The 27,104-nt window shown below is 39.5% G+C and overlaps 1 protein-coding gene across 1 annotated transcript in view; it reads left to right on the forward strand.

The window, feature by feature from the left end:
• Positions 1–505: 505 nt before the first annotated feature.
• The window catches only part of INO80C (INO80 complex subunit C), a 54,011-nt gene continuing 27,412 nt past the window's right edge, over positions 506–27,104 (forward strand). Inside the window, exon 1 of the mRNA XM_074207289.1 lies at positions 506–694. Coding sequence (XP_074063390.1) covers positions 554–694 — 141 coding nt within the window. The 5' untranslated portion in view covers positions 506–553. The remainder of the gene's footprint in view (positions 695–27,104) is intronic.

A 27,104-nucleotide genomic window follows, 5' to 3' on the forward strand; every position in this document is an offset into this window, starting at 1 on the left:
GTGTGAAATGTTTTATTTTTCAGTGGTTAAAATTCCCGTTTGGTGTCATCCTCAAGTCCAGGGGGATGGCTGCAATTAGACAAGGGTCACCTTCTGATCCACCTCAAAGGTTTCCCCGGGTCCAAGAAGGTATGACGTATTCAGTTGCTAAGCACCGGTCTTTTACGGACATTCCTCTACAATATGAGCTATTGGTTAGCATGCAGGGGGAGAAATAGGCTTATACGTTTTGTTTAGGGAAAAATATTGGGTTTTTATTTAAAAAATAAAACAAACTTGGAAATTCCTCCTGGTTGTTAAAAAAAAATTCTAGTGAGGGGGGCGTGCAGTGGCGCGTTAATTATTAAGCACCTAGTATATACAGCGCCGGCCCCGGGCCGGGCTCATCCGGCATTCCGGGTTTTCCCTGCGGCCAGAAGGGGCTACGCAAGCACGTTCCGAATCCGGCCCGGGTTTTTCCCGAGGAGGCGGAAGCGGCCTCGTCCGCCCGAGACCCAGGGGAGGGGGCGAGTGGGAAGAAGAGGAGGAGGGGAGGGGCCGGGGGAAGGGAGCGATGGCCGCGCAAGTCCCCATAGTGGCCGCTGCGGCCGCCGCGCCCCCCGCCACGGCGAGAAACAGCAAGAAAAGGCCGGCCAGCCCCGCCAACAACGGCGGCGGCAAGAAGAAGAAGGTGGGGGCGGCCGGCTTCTCGCAGGTACCGGCTCTGCGCATGCGTGCGCGGGGGGGGGGGGCGGGCGAGAGGAGGGCGGGAAGTTGTCCCTGGAGCGGCGCCCCGCGCATGCGCCCGCGCAGCGCGCCCTCCTGCGAAAGGGGGGCTGGGCGTCCGCTTACCTGGAAACGTGGCGCCTTGCCATCCGGCTCCATCGCCGGAGCCCCAACCAAACTGCGTTACCTGGGCCGGGCGGTGCGGCCGCACACCGCGGGAAGGGCCGATTTACCTCGTCCCCCAACTGGCTAAATTGATTTGGGGAATTTTGGACTCAGTTATTTTACCACGCGCCCCCCCACCCCATCTTCTAGGGGAGCTGCCTTGGGGCCTGCTTAGGCCACTTAGTTTACAGAAAAGGAAACTGAGGCCTACAAAGGTCAAGGGACGAGCTAAGGCCCCACAGGCGGGGACGGAGTCAGGTCTTGTGACATCCAAAAAAAAAAGACTGACTTCAAATTGCTTCCTTTACTGTAAAATGGAGTTCTCCTGGTTAAATGTGAGGAAGGAGGATTTCAGTTCAATAGACATTTTTTCAGCTCCTACTAAATTCAAGGCACTGGGCTAAGGCTGATGATACTTTTTTTTTAGTATTTTTAGTTTTTGCAAGGCAATGGGGTTAAGTGGCTTGCCCAAGGCCACACAGCTAGGCAATTATTATTATTATTATTATTATTATTATCTTTTTCAAGGCAATGGGGTTAAGTGGCTTGCCCAAGGCCACACAGCTGGGTCATTATTAAGTGTCTGAGGCTGGATTTGAGCTCAGGGACTCCTGACTCCAGGGCCAGTGCTCTATCCATTTTATTTTTCTTTATTTTTTTTTTTAGTTTTTTCAAGCAAATGGGGTTAAGTGACTTGCCCAAGGCCACAAGCTTGATAATTATTAAATGTCTGAGGCTGAATTTGAACTCAGGTACTCCTGACTCCAGGGATGGTGCTCTACCACCCCTCTATCCACTTTAAAAGACGCAAAAGATTAGTTCTTGGCCTCATGGGGCTTACATTCTAATGAGGGAGGCAATATGCAAATGATCACATGCAAATATATTTATATATACCCAAAGAAAGCCATATACAGGGATAAATAATAAATAAAAGAGACAGTACTGGATTTAAGAGGGGTTAGGGAAGGCCTCCTATAGAAGGTGAGATTAAATGAGCAATTTAAATATTGTTATTTTACCTTACAGTAATAAGTGATCTAATAATATAAAAATGTCAAGATGATAAAAATCTAGACAATGAAATGGAAAAGATCAGATATGAATCTTAAAAAAATTGAACAGAATTTGTTGGCCTGGATTTGAAATAAATTAAGGAGTCAAAGACTGTCCTGACGATTCTAGCATAAATGAAGTGGGCCACACTGTTCTTTCCTAACTAGGAAACCTTTATTTTATACTAGAATGTTATTGGAAAATGCCCATTGGATGCCAGGAAACTACTGTTTAATGTGCATTTGCACTTAAAGGTCCTGCACACTTAGTATATGCAAAACTGAACTCCTTTCCTACTCATTTCCTTCCTCATCAACTAGTTCTTCCTTCTAATTTCCTTCCAGTTGGTTTTTTTGCTGGGTTTTTTTTTTGGCTAGGCAGTGTGGTTAAGTGACTTGCCCAAAGTCACACAGCTAAGTAATTATTAAGTCTCTGAGGATGAATTTGAACTCAAGTCCTCCTGATTCCAGGCCAGTGCTCTATCCACTGTACCTCCCAGCTGCCCCATTTCCTTCCATTGTTAATAGTACCACCAGTCTTTTTTATTTTTAAACTGGAATCATCTTTGACTCATCTATTTCATATCCAGTCTACCAAATTCTGCTCATTTTTTGTTCAAAAGATTCATGTCTGATTTCTTCTTTTCCATGCCTCTCCTATATCACAAATCTAGGAATTTCTCAACTGAATGCTATCAATTATTAGCTCATTTACTTCCTGTCTAACTTTTTGTATGTTATGCTCATAAGTAGATCTATAACTCCTAAAAGTCCAGGATCATGATTTAAATTTCCCTATGTCTGTTTCTCAGGGCCTAATATAATGCTATGGATATAGCAGTAGACACATCCAATGTTTTTTAGTATATTAGTTTTCCTGCATGGAATTTTAGAAGGCAGATTCTTTGTGGATCTTTCCAATAGGATTTATTATTTAAACTATGTTTGATTATAGTTTTAGAGTTGGAAGTTATCTTTAGAAGTCATCTAGTCCAGTACTCTCTTTGACACATGATGAAATTCAGGCCCAAAGAGATTAAATGATTTACCCAAGGTCAGAGTGAAGATTTAGAACTAGAAAAAAAAACATCAGAGAGCCATCTAGTATACACTCTGATTTTACAGATGGGGGATGGAGGTCCAGGAAGATTATATTAGGTCCTTTGATAGCAAATTCATCACTCTTTCCACTGCAACAGACTGCCCTAAAAGGACCATTACATAATATGTTGATGTTTGTCTTTTGTTCTCAAAGAAGATCATGTCTTCTTCAGGGAGTTGATGCCATGACAAGCATGTGAATTGGATTTGAGGGAGGGGGTGTTGTATTAAGTCCCCAGCCTCACTTTCTCCTCCAGAGCCATCTGGGACCAGTGGCCAGATATGAATCAGAAAGACTGGAAATGGCCCAGGATGTGAGACAATCAGGGTTAAGTGATTAGCCCAAGGTCACACAGCTAGTAAGTGTCTGAGGCTGGATTTGAAAGTCTGTCCTTTTGATTCAAAGGCCAGTGGTCTGTCGACTGCACCACTTACCTAGCTACCCCCATATGAAATGTTAACATATAATGCAGTACAATGTGGCATGGCAGGTCCTCATGACTTCATAAGGCCTAGTGCATATTTTTTTGCTTTCCCTGTCTTTTTAACATATACTACTACTAATAATTGATACATATATTTAATTAATCTGTCAATTTAAGATCTGCAGAGCACTTTATATAATTATCCCATTTGATCCTCACAGGAGGTCTCTGATTTAGGTATTATTGTTATTACTCCTGTTTTAAAGAAAAGCAAACTGAGACTCAGAGAAACTAAGTGACTTGTTTATTGTTGTATAGCTAGTGTCAGTTGGGAGCCAAATCCACTTCTTTCCAGATCCCAGACCTAATGTTCTTTTTTTTTTTAATTAAAATTCATTATTATGAACTTAATAGTAATCATCAGGAAACATAAACATTTCAATGTAAAGAGAATAGTGAATTTTGGTTTTATAGTTTGGGGCTTTTTAAAAAATATATTTCATTTAAAATGGTAGTTACAAAACCTTTCTATCCCTTTCTGAATTTGTTGTTTTTGTATTTTTTATAATAAGGTATATATAGTGGTATTCTTTTCTTTATTTTTTGCATCTACTCCAACATCATTTCTACTTCATAATGATTGGTTTATCATATGCTGAGTCATTCATTTATTCAACAAATAAATTGACCTTTCTGATCATTGTCATCCATGAGCCTTCAATCTAGTAGGGGAGGAGATAAGGTATTTATGAGAATGGTTACAATATTGGACAGTATATATTAAAATGCCACGTGAATAGTATGGGCAAGTAGTAAATTCTGTAAGAATTTTTAGGTGGGAAATAACATTTCTGGTTGGAGCAACTTGAAAGAAACCAGGGAAGTATGTATAGATTTGAATTAGATCTTGAAAAGAGGGTATAATTCTAGTGGGCAGAGATGGTAGAAGAAAGGATTTCCAGGCCTCCAGAAGCAGGCAAAAGAAAAGTAATGAGAAATAAGACTGAAAAAGTTCAGTCTCAGCATAAGGTTCATTTTTCCTTTCTATCCCTCAAAACTCTTTACTTTGCTGAATTCTACTAACCTGTTTCCATTTGACATCAAGCATAAAACAAGAATACACCTCCATTTGAATATTGAAATCTTTTTATACTTAAACTCCAGTAATTTCACCAGACCCAATTTCAGTAACTTCCCCTTATTCTTTTTGCCCTTTCTATGCTTAAAGTTTTGCTTTGGATTACAACTGAATTATGTATAAAAGATATAAGCACATTATAAGGATTTATGTTTGTCTAGTTGTTCTGTACTGTACTGTAACTGAACTGAACCACCCCACAGGACCAAGTTTGGGGCTTACTCTGAGTGCTGTCTGTCTATGGTTGCTGCTTCTTATTTACCATCTAGTGTGCCTGCCAGAGTGCTAAGCATATAGGTTCATAAATATTGGTTGAGTGAATGAATGATTCATAGTTTTGATTTAAAGATAACATGGACCAAATCCCATTATAACAAATATAGCATATTCCTTCGCTGTGCTGAAGGACTTTGTTAGAAATACTGTTAGAAATCACAATTTCATGAAGCTTAGAAAGATCAGTGAAGAGCATAGCTATCTTATACTTAAGTGAAATGTTTAGGACAGGTACAGGCAGTAGGGAGAAGGATTGGCCAGATGAATGAACAACTATCTGTACTTTCTTTTCCCATCTGAAATGAACAAATAAAAAAAAATAACCTGTGATGGGATTTGGAGGTGTAATAAAATTTCCTCTCTAGTGTCTCTGGGAGAAAAAGAAACTTTACTCTCATATTAGGAAAAGTTTGTCTGTTAAAACTTTTTCTTCTGGTTCAAGTAGCAGTCCACAATAGCTTCCTGTTTTGGAATATCTGCAAATGTCTGGTAAATGCTGCCCTGGAAAGTAGCTGAGGAGGTCCTTGATGTGACCCTTTCTAACCTAACTTTCTCCATTCCTTTCTCTTTCTCTCAGTCTTTATTATTCCATTTCAGTTCTGTTGAAACAAACAGTTCTCATGGTTCTCTTTTGAGCCCAGAAGACATGAAGAGTCATCTATGAGGTTCATGTAATCAAATAGTCTAAAAGATAAACCACAGGGAAGTGGAGAAGGGGAGAAATCAGAAAATGGGAAGTTGGGAATTTTAAGAGGTTGGAAATTAGTTCAGGGAAATGGAGGTTTAGGCTTGATATCAGATGGAAACAGGTTAGTAGAATTCAGGAAAGTGAAGAGTTTGAGGGAAAGAAAGGAAAAATGAACCATATGCTAAGAATTGGGGAAAAAATGCATTTACATGGTGCATAGAAGAATTATAAAGCATTTTCTTTACAAGAGCTCTGTGGGGAGTGGAAGTATTCTTAATCCCCATTTTCCAGATGATGAAGCTGAGACTCTGCTCATGGCCATAGAACTAGTGTCAGAGTCAAGTTAGCTAGCATTCATTAAGTATTGACCTAAAGGCTGAGGATAGAAAGGATACTCTCTAGGAGCTCACAGTCTAATGAGAGAGACAAACAACAGACAAGATATATCCAGGATAAATTGGAGATAATCTCAAAAGGAAAAGGGGTCCGGGAAAGACTTGAGGAAGGTGGGATTTTAGTTGAGACTTGAAGGAAGTCAGGAGGAACTGAGGGCAGAAAGAGGAGTCCCTGTGATGGGAAACAGCCAGTGAAGATGCCCAGGAGAACTGCAAGGAGGACAGTGTCACCGGGTCACAGAGGCAGCAAGGTGTTAAGAAGACTGGAAGAGTAGAAAAAGACCAGTTGTCAAGACGTTTGAGAGCTAAACAGAAGCTCTTATATTTGATCCTGGTGGTATTAAAGAGCCACTGGAATTTATTGAATCAGCGACTGACATGGTCAGAGCTGTGCTTTTACAAATCTCATTTTGACAGCTGAGAGGAGGATGTATGGAGTGGAGAGAGACCAACCAGAATGCTCCTGTCAGATGTCCAGGGTGAGGTGATGAGGGCCTGAGCCAGGGTGGTGGCAGTGTCAGGTAAATGTGACATAGCTAAGGCATTATTATAAAGATAGAAATGATAGGGCTTGGCAAATGATGAGGATGCCACCTAGATTGTAAGCCCGAGTGACAGGGAAGATGGTGTTACCCTTGACAGTAATAAGGGAGTTAGGAAGATGGGAGAGTTAGGAGGGAAAGATAATGAGTTCAGTTTTGGACATGTTGAGTTTAAGATGTCTAAGAGACACACAGTTTAAGATGTTCTCTAGACAGTTACAGATGGCAGTCAGGAAAGACATCTGGGCTGGACAAATATATCTGACAATCACTGGTCTGGAAATGATCATTGAATCTATGAGAGCTGATGAGATCACTAAGCAAAATTAGAGCTTGTTATAAGACTTCAGGAACAGGGTTTTTACCATACTCTCTTAAAAAAAGTCCAGAAGGAGTGATAGACAGTAACATTCATTATTTGGGGTTGGTGGTATAAATAGACAACATAGATTTCAAATGAAGGGAAGGAAAGTAGAGTGGTGGTTCTTTTCTTTTAAAGTTTACGCTATTTTCATGTAATATTCATTTCTAATCCTTGTGGCTGCCATCAACTGACTTCTAATATCACAGTGATTCCCAACCTCTGGTCTATGGACCCTTCAAGAGAACAGAGTAATTTGAACTGATCTCTAGGCTCACCAAGTTTTGATCTTTAGCATCAACAAAATTTACAACATGATAATAGTTTTGTTTCATTTATTTATATCAAGAAGGAAACATTTTTTTTCCCCTGGCCTTTTAGAACAAAATATGACCTTTATTGCTGCTCTTTCTGGAATAGGTCATCTGAGTTGTTTATTGTTGGATTTCAAAAGGTGTCAAACCTGTTTCCTCATCAGTCTCAGACAAATCTATTTAAAATGTTCCTGAATTCATTGCAGCTTTTTGTAATGAGGTATGTTTCTCTAGTCTCTCCTTTACAGCAATTGGATATTCTCTTCTCTGGAGGCACAGCTGAGTCAAAGCCACTAGTCAGTGGCTTATGAATCGAAGCAGGTACATTTAGAGGGGGAGTTGTCACAGCCTTAGTTAGTCAGGATTCTAAAAGGGAGGGAATAAGCTTCTTGTCTCTGAGACACAGGATTAGGACCCTCGGGTCTGGAATTAGGATCTTGAATTCACAGTGTCATGGTCATTGGGATATCAGTATGGTTATAGATGATACTAGACTCAACCTTGGTCATCCTGGAGAGAGAGGAGACCTTCCTGTTGATCCCAGTTCCCTCGCTCACAGGTCATGCTTATCAGGATGTCTATGTGACTGCCTATCAGAGATTTGACCAGCTGAGTTGCCCCGGGTTTGGACAATGGTTTGTGAGCTAAGAGAGGATTATGGGTAAGGGATTCCCTCTATTTCTTTTTAAAGAAAGATTTTGTTTATTTTGAGTTTTAAAGTTTTTTCCCCCTACTCTTGCTTCCCTCCCCACACCCCCCCCCCACAGAAGGCAATTTTTCAGTCTTTGCATTGTTTCCATGGTATACATTGATCTAAGTTGAATGTAATAAAAGAGAAATCATATCCTTAAGGGAGAAAAATAAAGTATAAGAGATAGCAAAATGACATAATAAGATAAGTTTTTTTCCCCCTAAATTAAAGGTAATAGTTTTTGGTATTTGTTCAAACTCCACAATTCTTTCTCTGGATACAGCAGATGGTATTCTCCATCACAGACAGCCCAAACTTGCCCTTGATTGTTGCACTGATGAAATGATCAAGTCCATCAAGGTTGGTCATCATCTCCATGTTGCTGTTAGGGTTTATAATGTTCTTCTGGTTCTGCTTATTTCGCTTAGCATCAGTTCATGCAAATCCTTCTAGGCTTCCCAAGGGATTCCCTCTATTGATGAAGCAATGAGGTTTAGTGACCTGCCAGGATACCTAATCTCAACTCTGGTTAGCAGTTCATGAACTAAAAGAAGATACCTATGGCTCAGGCTTAGCTTGTGCAATTGAATTCTATCTGCATTTTTTTTTTTTGCTAGGGGTTAAGTGATTTGCCTAAAGTCACACAGCTAGATAATTATTAAGTGCCTTAGGTTGGATTTGAACTCATTGAATTCACTGCACTGCGTAGCTGCCCTGGATTCTGTCTGGAAGAGATGACTTTTAGGAGCTTATAGGAAGCTTTATTATCAGTGTTTACCAAATTGTCAGTTATAAGTACTTACACTGATATCTAAATAGAGAAGGAGAGTGGGACAGAGCCCAGGGCAATCCTGTACCATGGGTTAAGTAATTCCTTTGGGATAGAGGAGTGTATATCCAGACCAGGAGTGGTCCTGAGGTTGTCAGTGATTACTCCATTTACTAGGGATTTGAGTGGAGTTTTTATAGGGATTTTCTGTGGTGTTTCCCTGACCATCTGATCAGAATTTCTCATCAGGCATTCTTTCTTCATTATGACCGAGGAGAGGGCATTTCCTCCTGAATATTTGAGCAGTAATAGGTCTTTTCTTTAAATGCAAGGCAGATTATGGATCCATAATGTTCTAACTTCAGACCATCTTGCCAGTGATGGTTTTATGCCAAAAGATGGTAGTCAAGGGAGTCCCAGGCATGGGGTATTTTATTTTAGCAAGCTGGCTAGTAAAATCCCACACTAAATTAAAACTGTCACAAATTGGAGTTGCAAGATGGACCTCAGGACAAAAAGAATTTTAAGAAACATTAAAGGATCATGTAGCTACTTACATATATTCCTCCTACAAAGTGTTTTTCCCCCAATTTTTGGATATTAATACTATCATTTGCAATTCAACAATTTCTTTTAATTATAAAAAGAGTCCTCAAAAAATAGGAAGCTCTACTGCTGTAGGACACCAATCTTTTGCAAGAACTTAATCACTTGATTCATTGTTTTCCCATTTTTCCTGTTTCTTCTCATCATTGACTTTAGTATTTATGTTTTGTCATCATCCTATGATCATCTATGTACTCCTCATACATCCTCTCAAGCCCAACTCAAATGCTACCATTCCCACTTTCCTCGTTAATAATTACTCCTCCTTCTCTTTTATGTATTTGCATCTATTGGTATTCAGAAGTTACTAGAATCTAGAAAAATAGAATAATAGGATATTGTAGTTAGAGATGAGTTTTCTAATTTTGACATCTTTTAGATTGAACAGTTAATATAGATGATAAAGTCATCTATATTGGGGGAGGGTCATGTAAATAAAAGGAGAGGGATGTAAAAGGATTGAGAACCCCAGGTATTAGGATGTTGGTAAAATATGAATGTTGAAGCAAAGGTGTATGAACTGTTAGGAGACTGTTGGGGAGTTGGTAATGAGAGCCTGGGCTAGGGCATTGGGTGTGGACTAGTAATACTTATAACTCATATTTAAGTAGTGCTTTGGACACTTTAAAGTGTTGGAGCTTTTTCACCTAAACCTTGTGAATGAAGTTAACTTGTTATTAACTTCATTTTACAGAGGAGCCCAAAGCTCAAAGAGGCTAAATGGCTTGACTATCAAGCATTAAGTCTTCATTATGTGCCAGATACTGCCCTAGTTGTTAGGGAAACAAAGACAAAGTAAAGTCCTTGCCCTCAAGGAACTTCTGTTCCAATGGAGAAGACAGCATATGCACATGCATACAGACACACACCTACATACACACACACACACACATATATGTACATAAACAATATTAATGCATAAGTTAGTGTGGGGTAGGAGGGCACTAGCTGCTGAGAGGAGCAGGAAAGACTTGGTGATGGGAGAAGTGATACTTGAGCAGATTCTTGGGTATGGAAGGAAACCAGGGATTCCTAGAAGCAGAGAGAAGGAGGACCTGCATGTGTTCCAGGCATTGGTGTCAGCCAGTGAAAAGGCTCGAGGCAGGAGAGGGGTGTGTGTGTGTGTGTGTGTGTGTGATCTAAATGTTTAATACAAGTTTTTTTACTTGAATCTTTAGGAAGTAGGGAGCCCCTGGAGTTGTTGGGGAAAGGAGTCTAATATGATGGTTAGGCCTTTAGAAAAATCAATTGATAACTAGTAAGTCATCTCATAGTTGCTAGATATTAGGGATCTTCTGACTTCTCTGGGAGCCTCCTTCAGTGGAAAGGGTGGATGTGAGGGATATTGTACATGCTGCCACTTTCCCATCTACTTAATCATGTTCTGTCATCATTTGATTATCTTGATTATCCAGAGATAATCAGTAGACAGCAAGTTCTTTGAGGGAAAGGACCATGTCATTTTTAGTTTTTGTACTCTTGGTGTCCATCAAATTGCTTTGTACATTGTAGGACTTAATAATGTTTGCTGTTTGGTGAGTTGGTTAAGAAGTGATTGTGAGCTGCTATAGAACAGGGTGTCCTCTGATGAGAGTCAGTTTTCTATTAAAGCAAATATGTGTCAAGGGAAGTTGGTAAGCAAGTTTAGTAATAAACGTTTGTCTTTAGTGGAAGGGGTAATTAGAGAAATATAAAGGATTTGTATAGGGGATTGTAGCCATATTAAAATTAAAGGATGACAGTGAATTGAAAAACAGAATAGAGTCAACATTACATAGTGTAGTGCATCAAGTTTGGAGTCTGAAGAACTGGTTCATATTCTTCTATAGATGCTTTCTACCTGCATGACATTGGGCAAGCCATTGAACCTCTTAGCTTCTTGTGCCTCAGTTTCTTCTTCTGTCAAATTAAGTAGAGGAGTTTGACTAGATGACCTGTAAGGTCCCTTGTTCTCCTGATACAGTTACTACTATTGCCTGTGTGATATTTTGGCTTGCCAATTAAATTACTGTACTTCACTGGGCCTCTGGTTTCCTGATCTATAAAATGAGAGGTTACAGGAGATCTTGTCTCAGGTTACTTCCATCTGTAAATCCTGAGTTCTTATATTAGAGGCAAGGATATGGTATAGGAAGGGAAATGTAGGATCTTGTTTGAGAGAGAGCCCGAATAGACATGTAGGTACAAATAGGAGCCTATGAACATGTGCATTAGGGAGAGATCATAGGATTATAGATTTATAGCTGAAAAGGACTTTGGAGATTATCTGGTTTAACTTTATTTTTCATCTGAGGAAATTGAAACCCACAGAGATTAAGTGATTTGCCTGAGATCACACAAGTAAAATAAGTAGTAGAATTAGGATTTGAACCCAGGTCTTCAGGCTCCAAATCCCATTATAGTTCCACCGCACCACACATTCAGGAAATGTTGGCTGGAAATCTCACAGGTTTCTCTGGGCCCTATAGTCATAAGATTATAGAATCTTATAGTTGGAAGTTTAGCTTGAATCATCCAGTTTAATCCTGAATTCATGCAGAAATCCATGTCTATGACTAATGGTCATCCAGTTTCTTTGTGAACCACACTTTCTTTTTTTATTGATATTTTATTTTTTCCAGTTACATGTTATGAAAGTTTTTCAACATTCATCAATATGCCTATGCATATTTTTAAGTTACATAATTTCCTTTCACCCTCCCTTCCTGCCCCTCCCAGCATCAGTCAGGTGAATATTGTACATACACATTGTGACAAATTAGTCATTTTTGATATGAGAAATTCGGATTAAGGGAAAAGAAAGAAAATCATGAGATAGGAAAGAAATACATGAGAAATTTTTAAAAAAGTGAATGTAGTATTCATTCAGATTCTGAAGGTTTTTTTTGAATATGTGGGACTTTTCCCCATTTTTCTTGGTTTCTTCTGGATATATGTCAAGTATTGGAATTGCTGGGTCAAAGGATATGATTAGTTTTATTGCTCTTTGGGCAAAGGTGAAAGGGAAAGTGATAGGGAATTTCCTTTGTCATATTTAGTTGAGAAACATTTCTCATATTTATTAAGCAGTTTCTTTTTTTGGTCACATTAAGGATAAGAAATTTTAAAATGATCAGTTTTGTTTAGAATACTGTACTTGAGAAAGCTAGAAAACATATAATACATTTTAGGAAGAATTTCATAATTTTTAAAATAACAAATATCTAATAACACCTAGTGTTAACCCTCAGCCATCTAAGAAATTCATTCCTTAAAAGTTCTAAACTGCTAAGATTTTACACTGTAACATGTTTCATGGAATTCCAGATTCTCAGAGTTGGAAGAGATGTCAGAGATCATTTTGTCTGTAATATTTCCTACAAATATCCATTCACCCTTTGTTCTATTGCCTTCTATGAGAGGAAACTCTCAGCTTCCTTAAGGCAACCTCTCCCAATTTTAACCTTCTCTAGTCTTTCCTTATATGTCTCCATCTCTAGTAATAAAGTTTAGAAATTACATTTACTATGTGTGATGTATAAAAAGTTCCAGAGACATGATTTCTGGATACTTAGTCATGTTATTATGATGAGAATAATTAATAAAAGAATGATCATTTGGCTAATTCTCAAACCAGAGACTAATCATGGTGGCCTATTGACACTTATTTGTTCCTGGAAGAGTGGGTGTTCCTAACAGAAGACACCAATTGTGATTGGTTAGCAATTAATGAGAAGAATGACTATTATGAGGGGGAGAGAAAAAAAAAAACCTCCTCTAATAGCTTGGGGCAATCTAGACTAAGGATTTACAACCCATCCCCAGCCAAAGCCTGTGTGGAACACAATGGGCTTCTCCAGTTGGGTGGGGGGTCTGAATGAGATTGAGGAGAATGTAAAATACTAACTCATATCAGCCCTATTCTTCAGAGACCCATTTGGCCTAGTAGTAAATGAGGAAAGGGGGGGGGGGGACTTAGTCTTAATTCAGTAATTGGTTAATAAAGGAGAGAAATAATCATTTCTCTCATAATGTAATAGTTTTTCTTTAACTTCTTTTCTCTTAATAAATCATAAAGAAGGAATGTGGTTTCCATGTAAATTCCTCTGAAATGGAACATAATTATTACAGGAAAACTGACCACTAAATGAGCCTGCTCTTGACAAAATGTTCCAATATATGGTTTATATGAAAGACTATCAAATTGTTTTGTGTTAAAAAGTTTTAGTGTCATCAGTACTCTGAGTTGATGGACTGCTATTAGAAGATTTTGTTGAAGATTGAAATGTGGGCCAAGGGCCAAGGACCAAGACCTGGGAGGAGAACAGCACAGAGAGTACCTGATCTCATTCAGGGATAGCACAAAGAAACTGTCCAAGCATGATAGAGAATAGAGCAGGAGGATGTGCCAGGGTAGAGGAGTGGGTAGATTTCACATTTTTGCCTGAGGATATGAACAAAAAGAGCAAAATGACTAAAAACAGGTTATACATTTTGTTTTCCCAGAGAACCTAAGTTGTTGAGAACAAGTCCTTAGGTGTTAGCTAATAGTTAAAATAAAACAAGCTCAATGTTTCAGTTGACACTAGTGTAAACTAGTGGTCCTCAGACTCATCTAGACTCAGGAAGCACATCTGCTACCCAAAGACCCCCATGTCACTAGTCCAATATTCATTATTAGAAGGTTGCACAAGGAAGAGGTACATGAGGCCTGAGGGCTCTGTGCCAGGACTCTGAGATGTAAACATCTAAATGGTTTGTTCAGAATGTTTTAGAATCTGGAAATCCTGGATGAATCTTGATTAGAAATGGGCAAGCAGCTTCTTGAGCAGATGGGGAGAGCAACCCTGAAAAGCCTCAGTGAGGGAAAGAGAAAAAAAAAAGCTGCTTCAGAAAATGAGCCCCCTTGTACCCTGGCCTCATTTATAACTCCCCCAAATATCCTGCCTTTTTATTTATTTACTTCTGGAAGTCAGGAAGGCCCTGGCATCTTCTGTAAAACTGTTTCTTACTGCAGACATGGTTGTCTAACAGTCAGAATGTTTTGAAGTGACTAACACTTTATAGTTTAGGCAAAGCAACAATGACTGTCTATGAATAAATGTGGATTATTTTTGAATATGTGTGACTCCTTAAGGGGAAGCCAGTATGGTAAGAAAGGCGTTCAGTTTTTCCTCTCTTGCATTCTTGTTTGGGCTGCCAACTTCTCTCTCTTATGCTCTCTGCCTCTACCCCCACACCCTACCTTTTTCTTGTAGTTGTTTTCTCAGAGACTATTCTGGGATAGAATAGAAAGTATCTTGGGGTTTGAGGATCAAGGGACCAGCTAATCCAAAGTCAGAGCAGAGAGCTATAAATGTAAGCAGATGGAGGATTTGAGTTAAAAACTATTATAGAACAGTTAATCAGAAAACACTTTTTAAACATTTATTTGCCAGATTTTCAGCTATGATTGCAAATATAAAAGTGGTCTAGATAATCAATACATGCCCTCAAGGAGCTTATATTCTTCTGGTGGTTAGGGAGTAACCATTCACTTTTGTACATAGAATAATAATAATGTTTGTCCTTCATTTTTTTTTTTTTTTTAGATTTTCTAAGGCAATGGGATTAAGTGGCTTGCCCAAGGCCACATGGCTAGGTAATTAGTAAGTATCTGAGGCCAGATTTGAACTCAGGTACTCCTGACTCCAAGGCCAATACTCTATCTACTGTGCCACCTGGCCGCCCCTATGTCCTTCATTTTCAAAGAAGACAGCAACATCAGGCAGATGATGCCATGATAAGAACATGAATTTGATTTGAGTGGGGGGTGCTGTGCTAAGTCATTAACCTCACCTCTTCTCCAGAGCCATCTGGGTCCAGTGTCTAGATGTGAATCAGGATGCCTGGAGATGGCCCTGAATGAAAGGCAGTCAAGGTTAAGTGACTTGCCCAAGGTCATACAATTAGTAAGAATCAAGTGTCTGAGGCCACATTAGAACCTCCTATCCTTCTGACTCCAAGGCCAGTGCTTTCTTTATCCACTGTGCCATCTAGCTATCCTTGGACATAGAATATATTTAAAATAAATCCAAAATGACTTTGCAGGGTGGATACTAACAATTTGAGAGATCCAAAAAGTCCTTTTGAAGGCCTTTTAAGGGTAGTTAGATAGCTCAGTGAATACAACCTTGGGCCTGGAGTCATGAAGACATGAGTTCAGATCCAGCCTCAGTCACTTACTAGCTGGATTGGAGTTCACTGGAGAAGGAAATGGCAAACCATTCCAGTTGCCATGAAAACCTTGTGGACCATATGATCTATGGCCCAGGAAGAGTTGGACCAGACTGAACAGCACCATGGATAGTGTGGTGGTATCAGGAAGACCAGAGTTCAAATTTGACTTCAGTGTCAGACTAATTGTATAGATAAGTCTTTTAACCTGTCTGCTTCAGTTTCCACAAATGTAAAATGGAGATAATACATCTAAGAGCTGTTTGCAATGTGCTTAGCAGCATGCCTGGCACAGAGTAAATCTTATTAAATATCCTTAAAGAGAACTAGGTCTTTTTTTCGGGGGGGGGGCATTGCAGACATTAGATAGCTTGGAATTTACTGAAGGAAAACAGCCCAGAGACTAATTTGAACAAAGTGTAGAGAACATGAGAAGAAATAATGTGTAGCTATCCCTTCTTACCATTGCTATCTCTTGAGTGCTTTGATTATTTCAGTCACCTAGATTTGCAGCCTTTGTGTCATTCTTGACTTTTCACTCTCACTCCATATAACCAATCACTTGCCACTTGCCATTTCTACCTTTTTAACATCTCTCACCTTCCTTCTGGTCTTAGGAATCACATCTGTCACCCAAAAACCAGGTGGCACTATTCCAACACTGACATTAAAATGAGCTTCTCCAGTCTTCCTATATGAGATCTGAAGGATCTGTGCCAAGTCTCTGAGGTGTAAAAATCTAAATGGTTTATTTCAGTCTTGATTAGAAATGGGCACTCAGGTGGCTACCATCCTTGTTCAGTTCTTTATGACTTTTCACCCAAACCAGAAATGTCAAACACTCAACCAATAACTTCGATCCTAACCAGATTAAAATACAAAAATAAATTGGGGAATATTTAACAAAATAAATAAAAATTTAGTAAATATAGACAATATTAAAACTTAAAACTAAGTCATTATGTGACCCATAGGGATCCTTATTTAATAGCTCCCATTTCAATTTGAGTTGACACTACTGACCTAGACCTACTGCAGCAGCTTCCTAATAGGTCTCCCTGCTCTCAGATCTCTCTAATTTATCTTTACATTGCAGATATGTCATTTCCCTGCTCAAGAAGTTTCAGGGGCTCTGTATTACCCCATAACAAAATACAAGTTTCTCAGTTTAGCATTTAAAGACCTTGATGATTTTGGTAGTTGTTGGGGACATTTTTCAGGGGCCCTTGGAGAACAAATTGTGCTTTCATGAGGCTACCTTTTCCCAGGAGGGAGAACTTTTTATTCTCATCTAAACCCTTTAGAACAGAATGATTTATTTTTAATTTGTGATTTAGTGTTAATTTTCCTAGCAAGCCTTTGTGCTGGTCTCCTCTGCTCTAGAAACAAATAAGCCCTATGATGCCTTGTCACCTTTCTAGGCCATTGTTTCTCATTCCTTCCCTTTTCCCCAGTAATGACCACTTTTCTTTTTCCTTTTTTTTTCAAGGACAACAAAACAGCGTGCATCCAAATAAAAGACAATTTATTTCAGGTGTTTTTTTTTTTTAAAGAGAAAAATAGAAACTCACCAACTTTTAAAATTCAGAAATGGGAACATGATACTTTAATTCAGTGACTACGATATGTAATTTGCAAAGTGTGTCACTTCATGATTATGGCGTATAAAGATAGTGCAATGGAAAAAATAGAAGTGTGTGTGTGTGTGTGTGTGTGTGTGTGTGTGTGTGTGTGTGAAAGTAAAAGAAAAAAGAGGGGGACAGAGAAAAGTAAGTTGGGAAAAAAGGAAAGTATGGAGAGGGCAGAGGTGAATATATTAGTTTACCTAAATTTTTGGGTTACGGGTCAAGTAAGGGTTTTTTTAAGGATGGGGAGATTTGAATATCATACCTGTAATCATCAGAGAAGGATACAATAGAAGGAAATATAGTTAGATTATATTAGATTTTAGGATCATAGATCTAGAGTTGGAAGAATCTCAAGGCAATCTAGTCTAATCTCCCTCATTTTACAGATAAGGAAACCAAGCCCCAGAAAAGTTAAGTGACTTGTACAAGTTTATATAACTAATTGTCCCAGGTGGAAGGGTACTAGGATTAAGAGGGGCTTAGAAAGACCTGAACGTCAGTAAATGTGATGAGATGGAAGAGGACAGCCAGAGAAAATGCTCAGAATTGAGTGATGGAATGCCTTATTTGTGAACAATCAAGGAGTCCAGACTCACTGGACTGAAGAGTATGTGGTGGGCAGTAAGAGAAGGCTGGGTTATGACAGGCTTTAAATGTCAAACAGAACAGTTTTATCTGCTCCTGGTTATGATTTGGAGCCACTGCACTTAATGGAGTAGTGGGATGACATGGTTAGACCAAGCACTTTAGGAACATCCATTTGATGGCTAAATGGAGGATGGATTGGGGTGGGGGTGTGGGAGAGGAGGGATGACCTGAGACAGGCAGACCCACCAGTAGGCTGTTGTATTCAGAATGGTATCCAGAATGGTGCAGTGTCAGAGGAGGGAAGAGGGCATATTGGTGAGATGTTGCAAAGATAAAATTGACAGACCTTGGCCACAACTTGAATTTGGGGAAATCCCCCCAATAGTGAGGAGTCCAGGTTGACTCCTAGATTGGAAGCCTTAGGAACTAGGAGACTATGCTGACATCTGGTAATATGACAGGTAGAAGTGAGACTCAGACAGGTGGGACTAGGAGGGGGAGAATGTAAGTAGGGAGATAAGAATGTATTGAGTATATTCTACTGTCTTATATTTGATTAGAGAGAAGTTTCATTTTTAAGGGGTTTTATTTTATTCAGATATGTTGGCAATATCATGATTGTCTTTAATTTATTTTTCCTTCTTAAATAATTTCTTTTATCCCCCCCCTTAAAAGCAGATTGTATATTAATATACTTTAATATCATCATTATTTTGGTTATCTTGTTTATAATTGGGTGGTTACAAAGTAGAGTTGTTGTTTTTTTTTTGCTTGGCAATGGAGTTAAGTGAGTTGCCCAAGGTCAAACAGCTAGGTAATTTTTGAGTATCTGAGGTCACATTTGAACTCTGACTCCAGGGCCAGTGCTCTATCTACTTCACCTAGCTGCCCCCTAGAATCTTTTTGAAAGTTTAACTTTATTTCATTAAGACAATTTCTCCTCTCCCCTCCAGGCCCCCCACCCCCACCCCAAATTCTTAGTTTTAATTAAATGAGAGTTGGGCTTTGCATTTAGAGAGCCTTGGGAACCAGAAGAAAATAGAACCATTTTTCCAAGGAGTAAAACTTTTTTTTAAAAAAGAAAGCTTCATCCCCAGAAGGTTACACTGTATGATAATTTTTTTTCTGCTCTAACAGCTCACGGACAACATAAATGACAACATTTTTTCCCCTCAATCTCGATTCTCTCCCCCCCCACCCACCAAGGTAGTCTGATAGTCTTTACATTGTTTTCATGCTATACATTGATCAAAATTGAATAGTCTGAGAGAGAGAGAGAGAACATATTCTTAAGAAAAAAAAATATATGAGATAGCAAAATTACATAAGGTACCTTTTAAAAAAATTTAAATTAAAGGTAATAGTCTTTGTTGATCTTTGTTTAAACTCTACAATTCTTTCTTTGGATACAGATGGTATTTTCCATTGCAGATACCCTAAAATTGTCCTTGATTGTTGCACTGATAAAATGAGCAATTCCATTAAGGTTGATCATCACCCCCATGTTGCTGTTAGGGTGTACAGTGTTCTTCTGGTTCTGCTTCTCTCACTCAGCATCAGTTCATGCAAATCCTTCCAGGCTTCCCTGAATTCCCATCCCTCCTGGTTTCTAATAGAACAATAGTGTTCCATGACATACATATACCACAGTTTGCTAAGCCATTCCCCAATTGAAGAACATCTACTTGATTTCCAATTCTTTGCCACCACAAACAGGGCTGCTTATGTACACTTGTACAAGTGATGTTTTTACCCTTTTTCATCATCTCTTCAGGGTATAGACCCAGTAGTGGTATTGCTGGATCAAAGGGTATGCATATTTTTATTGCCCTTTGGGTAATTCTGTTTTCTTAACTCAGCATTTTATTCAGATGAATTTTAAATCCACCAGCATAAGGCTGTGGTGCCATGTCTGACTGATATTCATTTTGGGAATTCTGTTATTATTTACTGTAGCTTTAAGAAATTTCTGTAACTGTGAACCTGGAATCTAGTAAATCATCACAGTAGGAGAGAGGAGTCTTCAGGTATGGTTGAATGCTCTGAGACTAGTCTGGTGGTTTCAACCAGGCACAGATGTCTAGTGTTCATTTACCATAAGGTGTTTGTGTCAGCTCTGCTCTGTCATTGAACTTGAAGCCAGGAAAAGCCTTGCATGAGGTAAAGGGTCATAGGAAACCAGGGGGGAAAAGCCAGTCAGAATGCCAAGCTTAAAGGAGGGGAGAAACCCAGAAGATGGGACTACAAGACTTCTTAAAAGGAGGGAACTTCATTGGGCAACATCTTTGTTAGGGCAACATTTGCAAAGGCCTTAGGAGATCTTCTGAGAGTCTGGGAGGGAGACCTACCCCTAGATTGTATGAGAAGGTCATAGGAAAGTGAGGGAGGTGGCAGTAGAGGCTCAAGCTTTTCCACCAAGGACTAGGAGTTAGGGAAAACAGATTTTTGGGAAGACTGTAAGATACCTAATAGCTTTTCCAAAGCACATCTTTTGGCTAGAAGTATAAAGTCAGACACTGTCAAGTTCAGACAGTCTCAGGCTGACTGACTCCAAGGAAAAGAGCAGAAAAAAGACCTTAGTCAGGTAAGAGGGGTTGGGGGATGGGAGAAGAATGCCAGGAGGCTCAAGCTGGAGGAGATAGAACTAAGATTTAATTTAAAGTCTCCTTGTTTGCATATTTTGCACCATGAACAAGAATTAATTCCTGAGACCTCTGTAAATGTTTATATTTTTCTCTTTATTAGTTCAATTGTCTATGTTTAGTTTTAGGTACACAGATAAAGCATTTATTGAGCAATTACTATGTGCAAGGTGGCTTTTTGGAGGGAAAGTGTGGAGAGTAGGTTGAACCATGAGGGAGATGAAACATGTCTGGGTTCCTTTCCAAAATATTGGTTTGGGTAGACATTTAGGAGAATGGGGAGGGGTTTTTTTTAGGGAATGAGGTTTTTCCAGGGTAGGAAGGTGGTTTTTCAGGAGGAGGAGGGAGAATCCACAGAGTGATGAGAAAAGGGAGTAAATAAAGTTTTAATTTTAGTTCTGGGTAATAAAAGCCCTAAAAAACACCTAAGTGAAGGGTTGTGTGCTATTTTTTGGGTTTTTTTTTTTTAGGAGTACAATAAGGAAAAAGCTGTGTTCTTTCTCACAGGTTGAGCCAGGCTGAAGAAGAGAGGTCATTACACTGAGAAGCCAAGACTGGATTCCAGCAAGTCAGGGTCCAGCTGGTAGAATGAGCTGGGTCATGTATGAGGGTATGCTAGGTATGTCAGGGCTAGAGATAAGCAATGCCTCATAACTATATCCTCAAATGCGAGGCATCTGACCTCTTGCAGTCAAGTTTCTTCAGTCCAGGATATTGCTTATAGTTCTGCTGGTCCAGGCCTGCCTCTTAGTTTCATCCTACTGTTCACAGATAGACCTAGATCAACAGAACTCTCTCCAAGTGGCTCCTTTGCTTCTTGGAGCCAGTCCTGAATAGGTAAATAAGGGAGAGATACTAATTTACACACTGAACAGTATATGCAGTATCATTGCAGATAAAGAGGGCCCCATCTCACATGATCTTACAAGTTTTCCAGCTGTGGAGCACAACAGTATTTTTGTGCAATCATAACCTGCCCCACCAAAAAAGCAGCAAGCAGCTGGATCACATAAGCAGCTTCAGGTGTACCTGCCTCTGATTCATAGGAGGAGGGATTGTTAGCAGAGATAAGCATCTCAGGTCTGTGATTACAAACTACTGCTTTTTTCCTCCACCCTGTTCCTCCACTTTGCCTTTTCTGGCCCAGTATCTTGGATGTCATGGAAGTGGAGGCGGGGGAGGGGCAGGGGCAGGGTGGGTTATCCCATATTAAATTGAGTCTGTGTAGTATGTTTGCCACCTGTCCAGTGCCTTAGTGCTTGGGAAGACTTCCACTGAGAAAGAAGGAAAGAAACAAAAGAGGAGTCGAGGAACCCAATATGGAAGGACTTAGCTCCTCGAAAAAGTCAAGCATCTTTTTTGATTACCCCTGATAACCTGAGCAGTTGTCACAGCAAGCCCTTTTGATGTCTTGTCCTGGCAACCACTATACAGTCAGTTTTTTCCAATATTGAAAGCTAGCTATACCAGGGAGCTGTCTATAGTTGAAGCCTATGAAGAACTCCAGGCTAGGTGGGATCAGTGTCTCCACAAACATTTATGTAATGTTTACTTTGTCCTGGACTCTAGGGATATAAGGAAAGACAAAAATAGTCCCTGCTTTTAAGGGTTCGCATTCTGATGGGAAGGATGGTGTGTAAACGTCTAGGCCTATAGGATCTATGTGATATTTATCCTTCATTCTCTTAAAAAATTTTTTTTAAATTTATTTAAGGTAATGAGGTTAAATGACTTACCTAGGGTCACACAGCTAGGCAGTTCTTAAGTGTCTGTAAATGTCTGAGGCCAGAGTTGAACTTAGGTCCTCCTGACTCCAGGGTCAATGTTCTATCCACTTCACCACCTAGCTGCCCCTTGTCCTTCATTCTCAAAGAAGACTATGACACCAGGGAGGTGATGCCATGACAAGCACATGAACTGGATTTGAATGAGGAGGATGCTGTGCTAAGTTACCAGTATCACTTTCTCTTCCAGAGCCATCTGGGCTTAGTGTCTAGATCTGAATCAGGTCTCCTGGAGATGACCCTGGATGAGGGGCAATCAGGTTTAGGTGAATTGCCTGAGGTCACACAGCTAGTTTGGGTCAAGTATCTGAGACCAGATTTGAATTTCCATCCTCCTGACTCCAAGACCAGTGCTATATCCACTGAGATCTATGTATATACAAGATATATGCAGTGCAAATGAAAGGGAATCTCAGAGGGAGAGCATGAACAGTGGGGGAGCAGTATGATCCGAAGAAAGTGGGCTTTGAGCTGAATCTTGAAGCCAGGAGGCAGAAGTAAGGAGGGAGAACATGCCAGGTGTCAAGGCCTGTAGCCAGAGCTCCAAGGGCATCCAGGTAAAGCTCTGCCTGAGTCAGATTAAGCAGCATCCCTTTGTAGGGAATCCAGAGGCTCCTAGGCCAGGGGTTGTGAGCCAGCTTTATTCTGGTGTATGCCTACCTATTTTTTCAGGTCTCATCCATAAATAATTGGCACTAGTCTGTGTATCACTTAATACAGAAGCCAGATCAAAATTAACAAGCTCAAAGATCATTTGCTTGAATATTCTAACATCACTCACAACTTCCCATCTCTTCTGTGGCTTTGACTTTTCACTGCTTTTAGCACCTAGGTTGTATTAATTTTTATAGACTAATAATTATCTTATTAAACTAATTTGTGATGGGTTATAAGTAATCAACAAAACAACGGAGTAAAAAGAAAGGCAGCAGATGCTTTTCTTTAAAAGGATAATTAGGAGGACAGATGACGCAGCGAGACATTATAGTAATAGGAGGCAGCTGGAAGACTGTAACAACTTTATTTAGACTCCAGAATGGTAGGACTGAAAGAGATCTGAGTCAGTCCCTTCATTTCATAGATGAAGAAACAAGACCCAGCAAGATTAACTGACATGTCCAAAGTCACATAGGCAGTTAGTTGTCAGCAGAATTAGTACTCGAGCTAGATCTTTTCCTGTGCCATAGAATTCATAGGGATGGAGTTAAAAGGCACCTCAGTTGCCATCTATCAGAAGTGAAAACTGAGACCTGGAGAGACTTGTGCTTAGGGAGACTTCTAGGTGACTTGTCCAAGCAGACAAGTAGCAAGGGGAGATGGAATTCACATTTCCTTAGAAGGATTTTTAAAATAAAGTTGTTTTCATATAAAATACAATGGGATAGTTAGTACCTGGCTTTGAATTTACTTTCTTTGTAAGGAAAAAAAAATGAGTTTTCTGCCACATCCAACAAGGTTCATTACAAGTAAGGATTTTGCTAAAGATGGACCTGATAGAAGAACATGCTGGAGCTAAGAAGAAACATTAGAGAGCATTTTGTGAATGGGGAAACTGAAATGTGGACAAGAAAGTGACTCTTTTCTGACTGTTCACCAATGGCATAGTTAGGACTTAAAGATATCTTAACTTCTAGTCCAGGGTGCTCTTTAATTGGAGATGGCATGGTGGATAAGGAACTGGCATTGGACTTGGGAAGACCTGCCTCTTGTAGATCCTTTCACTGTTTCTGGGACAAGGGATTGCCTCAGTGTCCCAGTATGTCTCTTAAGACTTCAGAGAAGATACCTATTTGCCTTAGTAAAAGGAATTTCCTCATCTTGTAGCTTCCTATGCCACTGAACTCCTTGCTCCAGTCTCTAATATGTGACTAATCAGGATTATAGCTTCCTACTCCCGGATGGAGGTCCTCAATTCTATGACAGGCCCCTCGCTGCATCCAACATCTCATTTTCCTCTAGTAGCTTCTTTTCCTTTATAAACAGTGAGAGATTCAAATATTCTTCAGGAATCATGACTTTCTATTTGACTTCAGCTCCTTCCAGTAGAACCTAGTACATGGTAACTTGTTTACTCTAGGTCAGGTTTGGGAAAGTGCTTTTCCTTGCATTTAAAAATTACATCCTCTGTATTTTTTGGGTCATTGAAAATTTAGGGTCTCCATTATAAGACATGCAATTTAACTAATCATAAAATCAAGCTGATATATGTGAACTAGAAGAGATGTCATAGACCATATCATTTAACTGCCTCATGTTATAGATCAGAAAACTGATAAATTTATATGAACAGCCCAAGACAATCAGCATCCGGTGGGATCCAAAGTCAGGTTGTTCAGTTTCAGAAATTGTGCTTGTAACATGTTGCTTCTTGTACTGACATAAGTATTTTCTTTTATGGAAGAAAGGAAAAAAGAAAAAAGAAATATGATAACTTGTTATATATTTAAAAGGAATAGGGGGCAGCTAGGGCACAGTGGATAGAATAGTGGCCCTGGAATCAGGAGGACCTGAGTTCAAATTCAGTTTCAAATGCTTAATAATTACCTAGCTGTGTGACCTTGGGCAAGTCACTCTTAACTTCATTGCCTTAAATAAATAAAAATTAAGAAAAAAAGGAATAGTACTTTATACATAATATATTTGCATTTTTCATATGCAATCATCTTTTTATTATACCATGTTATAGAAATACTTGTTTTATTCCATATATATAAAAAATAAAATACATTTAAAAAAATATGTACTTAAATAATTTTAGGATCTATAGTTTCAGAAATTTGAGGATTCCATTTTTGGAAAGAGATCATAATTGCACTCTGATATTCTGCATGAATTTCTGGGACCAAAAAGAAATCACCTGCTGGTAGCCAGTCATCTGATGATGTGCCTCCTTTAACTTATTGAAGCTGGTCTTCGGACAGCGGTTGCCAGCTATTGACAGGTTCAGGGGACAGGCCCACAATGGATTTCTTCTTGAAGCCTCCAGCTTGGTAGGTCCTCTGAGAGTTGGAGCTTGACTGACATGGCCTTTGAAAACCAAAAGTCACTTTGATGTTATAAGGCATTGGATTAGGACTTTAGGGGAGGTTAGAATATGCGGATTTATGAAAAACTATTAATATGCTCCATGTTGTTCTCTTGGCTACTGCTTCCCTGACCTTTCTCAGGTCCCAGTTTTGTCACCAGAGATAACTACCATTGAGGTCCCTCTCAGGGTTTGCTTTCATCCCAGTTAAAGGGAGACATATTTTTGTCTTTATGTTTCTACATGATACATTCCTGTCCATTTCTCCTTCCTCTCCCACCATGAGACCTAGCCTGAGCCAAAATATCTTTATCCAAGAGAAATGTAATGTTAGGCAATCTTTCCCCCCTTCTGTGTCCGGTTGCAAGTCATTGCCTCTTGGGCATCTCAGTAGCTTTAGCGATTGTGTAAAAATAAGAAATGAAAGCCATAAATCCTTTTTATTGCATCTAAGTCTTGAACATTTGAGAGTCCAGTGGCCAAAGGGGAGTTCCTTTTGCTGAGTAATTAATAAATGTGGTCATCCCCTTTGGGGCCTCAGCAAGAGGGAAGGGAAACACTGAGGCGTGCGGTGAAAGGGGGGTGGGGGAGAAAAAACAACAAGGTTTGAGGCTTTCACCTCTCTGCTGGTTTTCAGTGAGGATGGTGGTGTTGGGAAAGTAAAGCAAAAATATTGCTTTTTCTTTTTAATTTTTTTTGGTGGTAGATGGGAAAGAAGGTGAGTGAAAGAACAACTGTTCTAAAGAACAGTCACCAGTTTGACCTTTAGCAGTTGGGGCTTTGGGATGCTGGGTGTGGTGTGGGGACCAGGGGATGGGCAAGGTAAATATTAGTTCTGTGAGTATGAGAACGGAATTCTCAATAGCTTTATGTGAGATTGAGAATGAGGGAGGGAGAGAGAAACAGCAATCTTTCCCCTCTTGGTGACTTACCAACTTACTCTACACTATAGTTTTGCCACTTACCTCAGGCCCTCACTTTGACCCTCCTCCTCACCCCAGGGCAGAGGCTCTTCTTGGAGGCAGGTCTGGTTTGCTGCTATAACCAGTCTCTTTTAGCAGGGAAGATTTATCTGAAAAAGCTACTGCCATCTGACACTTCTTTTTTTTCCTGATTTTGCAATGGTCCTAAAGTTTGGCTGTCACTTAAAAATGCTTTGTCACTTGTCTCCACAGTATGCAAACACATCTTTTTAACTTTTCAAACAACATTTTTATTTACTTAGTTAAATATTTCCCAATTATATTTTTAACATTCATCTTTAAAAATTTGGGGTTTCAAATTCTCTCCTTCCCTCTTGGCCCTTCTCTACCATTTGAGAAGGCAAGAAATACATTGATTATACATGTGAAATCATGTAAAACATGAAATATTTAAATTTTAATTAATATTTTCTTTTTTTATTATAGGGTTTTTTTTTTTTTTGCAAGGCAAATGGGGTTAAGTGGCTTGCCCAAGGCCACACTTCTAGGTAATTATTAAGTGTATGAGGCCAGATTTGAACTCAGGTACTCCTGACTCCAACTCAGGTGCTCTATCCACTGCTCCACCTAGCCACCCCTTAATTAATATTTTCAATAAACATTATTGTTATGTAGTATGTGAACGTACACCTTTATCTTCTCTCACTTAAAACTATTGCACCAAACCTTAATGGGATTCCTGACTCCTGGTCATTCTGTAGTCTATTCTGTAGACCACTGCCACAGTCATCCTCCTCAAGCATGTCTGAACTTATCATTCCTCTATTATTTAGTTCTTAGCAGTTCCCCTATTGTTCTGGGATAAAGTAGAAGTTCTTCAGAATCTGGTTCCAACATACCTATCCAAACTTATTTGATCTTAGTTCCCTATACCCATTCTACTCTCCAGCTAAAACTTTTCCCCAAATTTTCACTCCCAGTTTGATGCTTTTCCAGAGGTTGTCATGCTTGGATACTCTTCCTTTTCGCCTCTTGTCTGCCTTCTATGGGAATAATTTCCCAAATTCCTAAATTGTTACTATCCTACC

The sequence above is a fragment of the Macrotis lagotis genome, chromosome X (genome assembly GCF_037893015.1).
Source record: "Macrotis lagotis isolate mMagLag1 chromosome X, bilby.v1.9.chrom.fasta, whole genome shotgun sequence".
Taxonomy (NCBI): domain Eukaryota; kingdom Metazoa; phylum Chordata; class Mammalia; order Peramelemorphia; family Peramelidae; genus Macrotis; species Macrotis lagotis.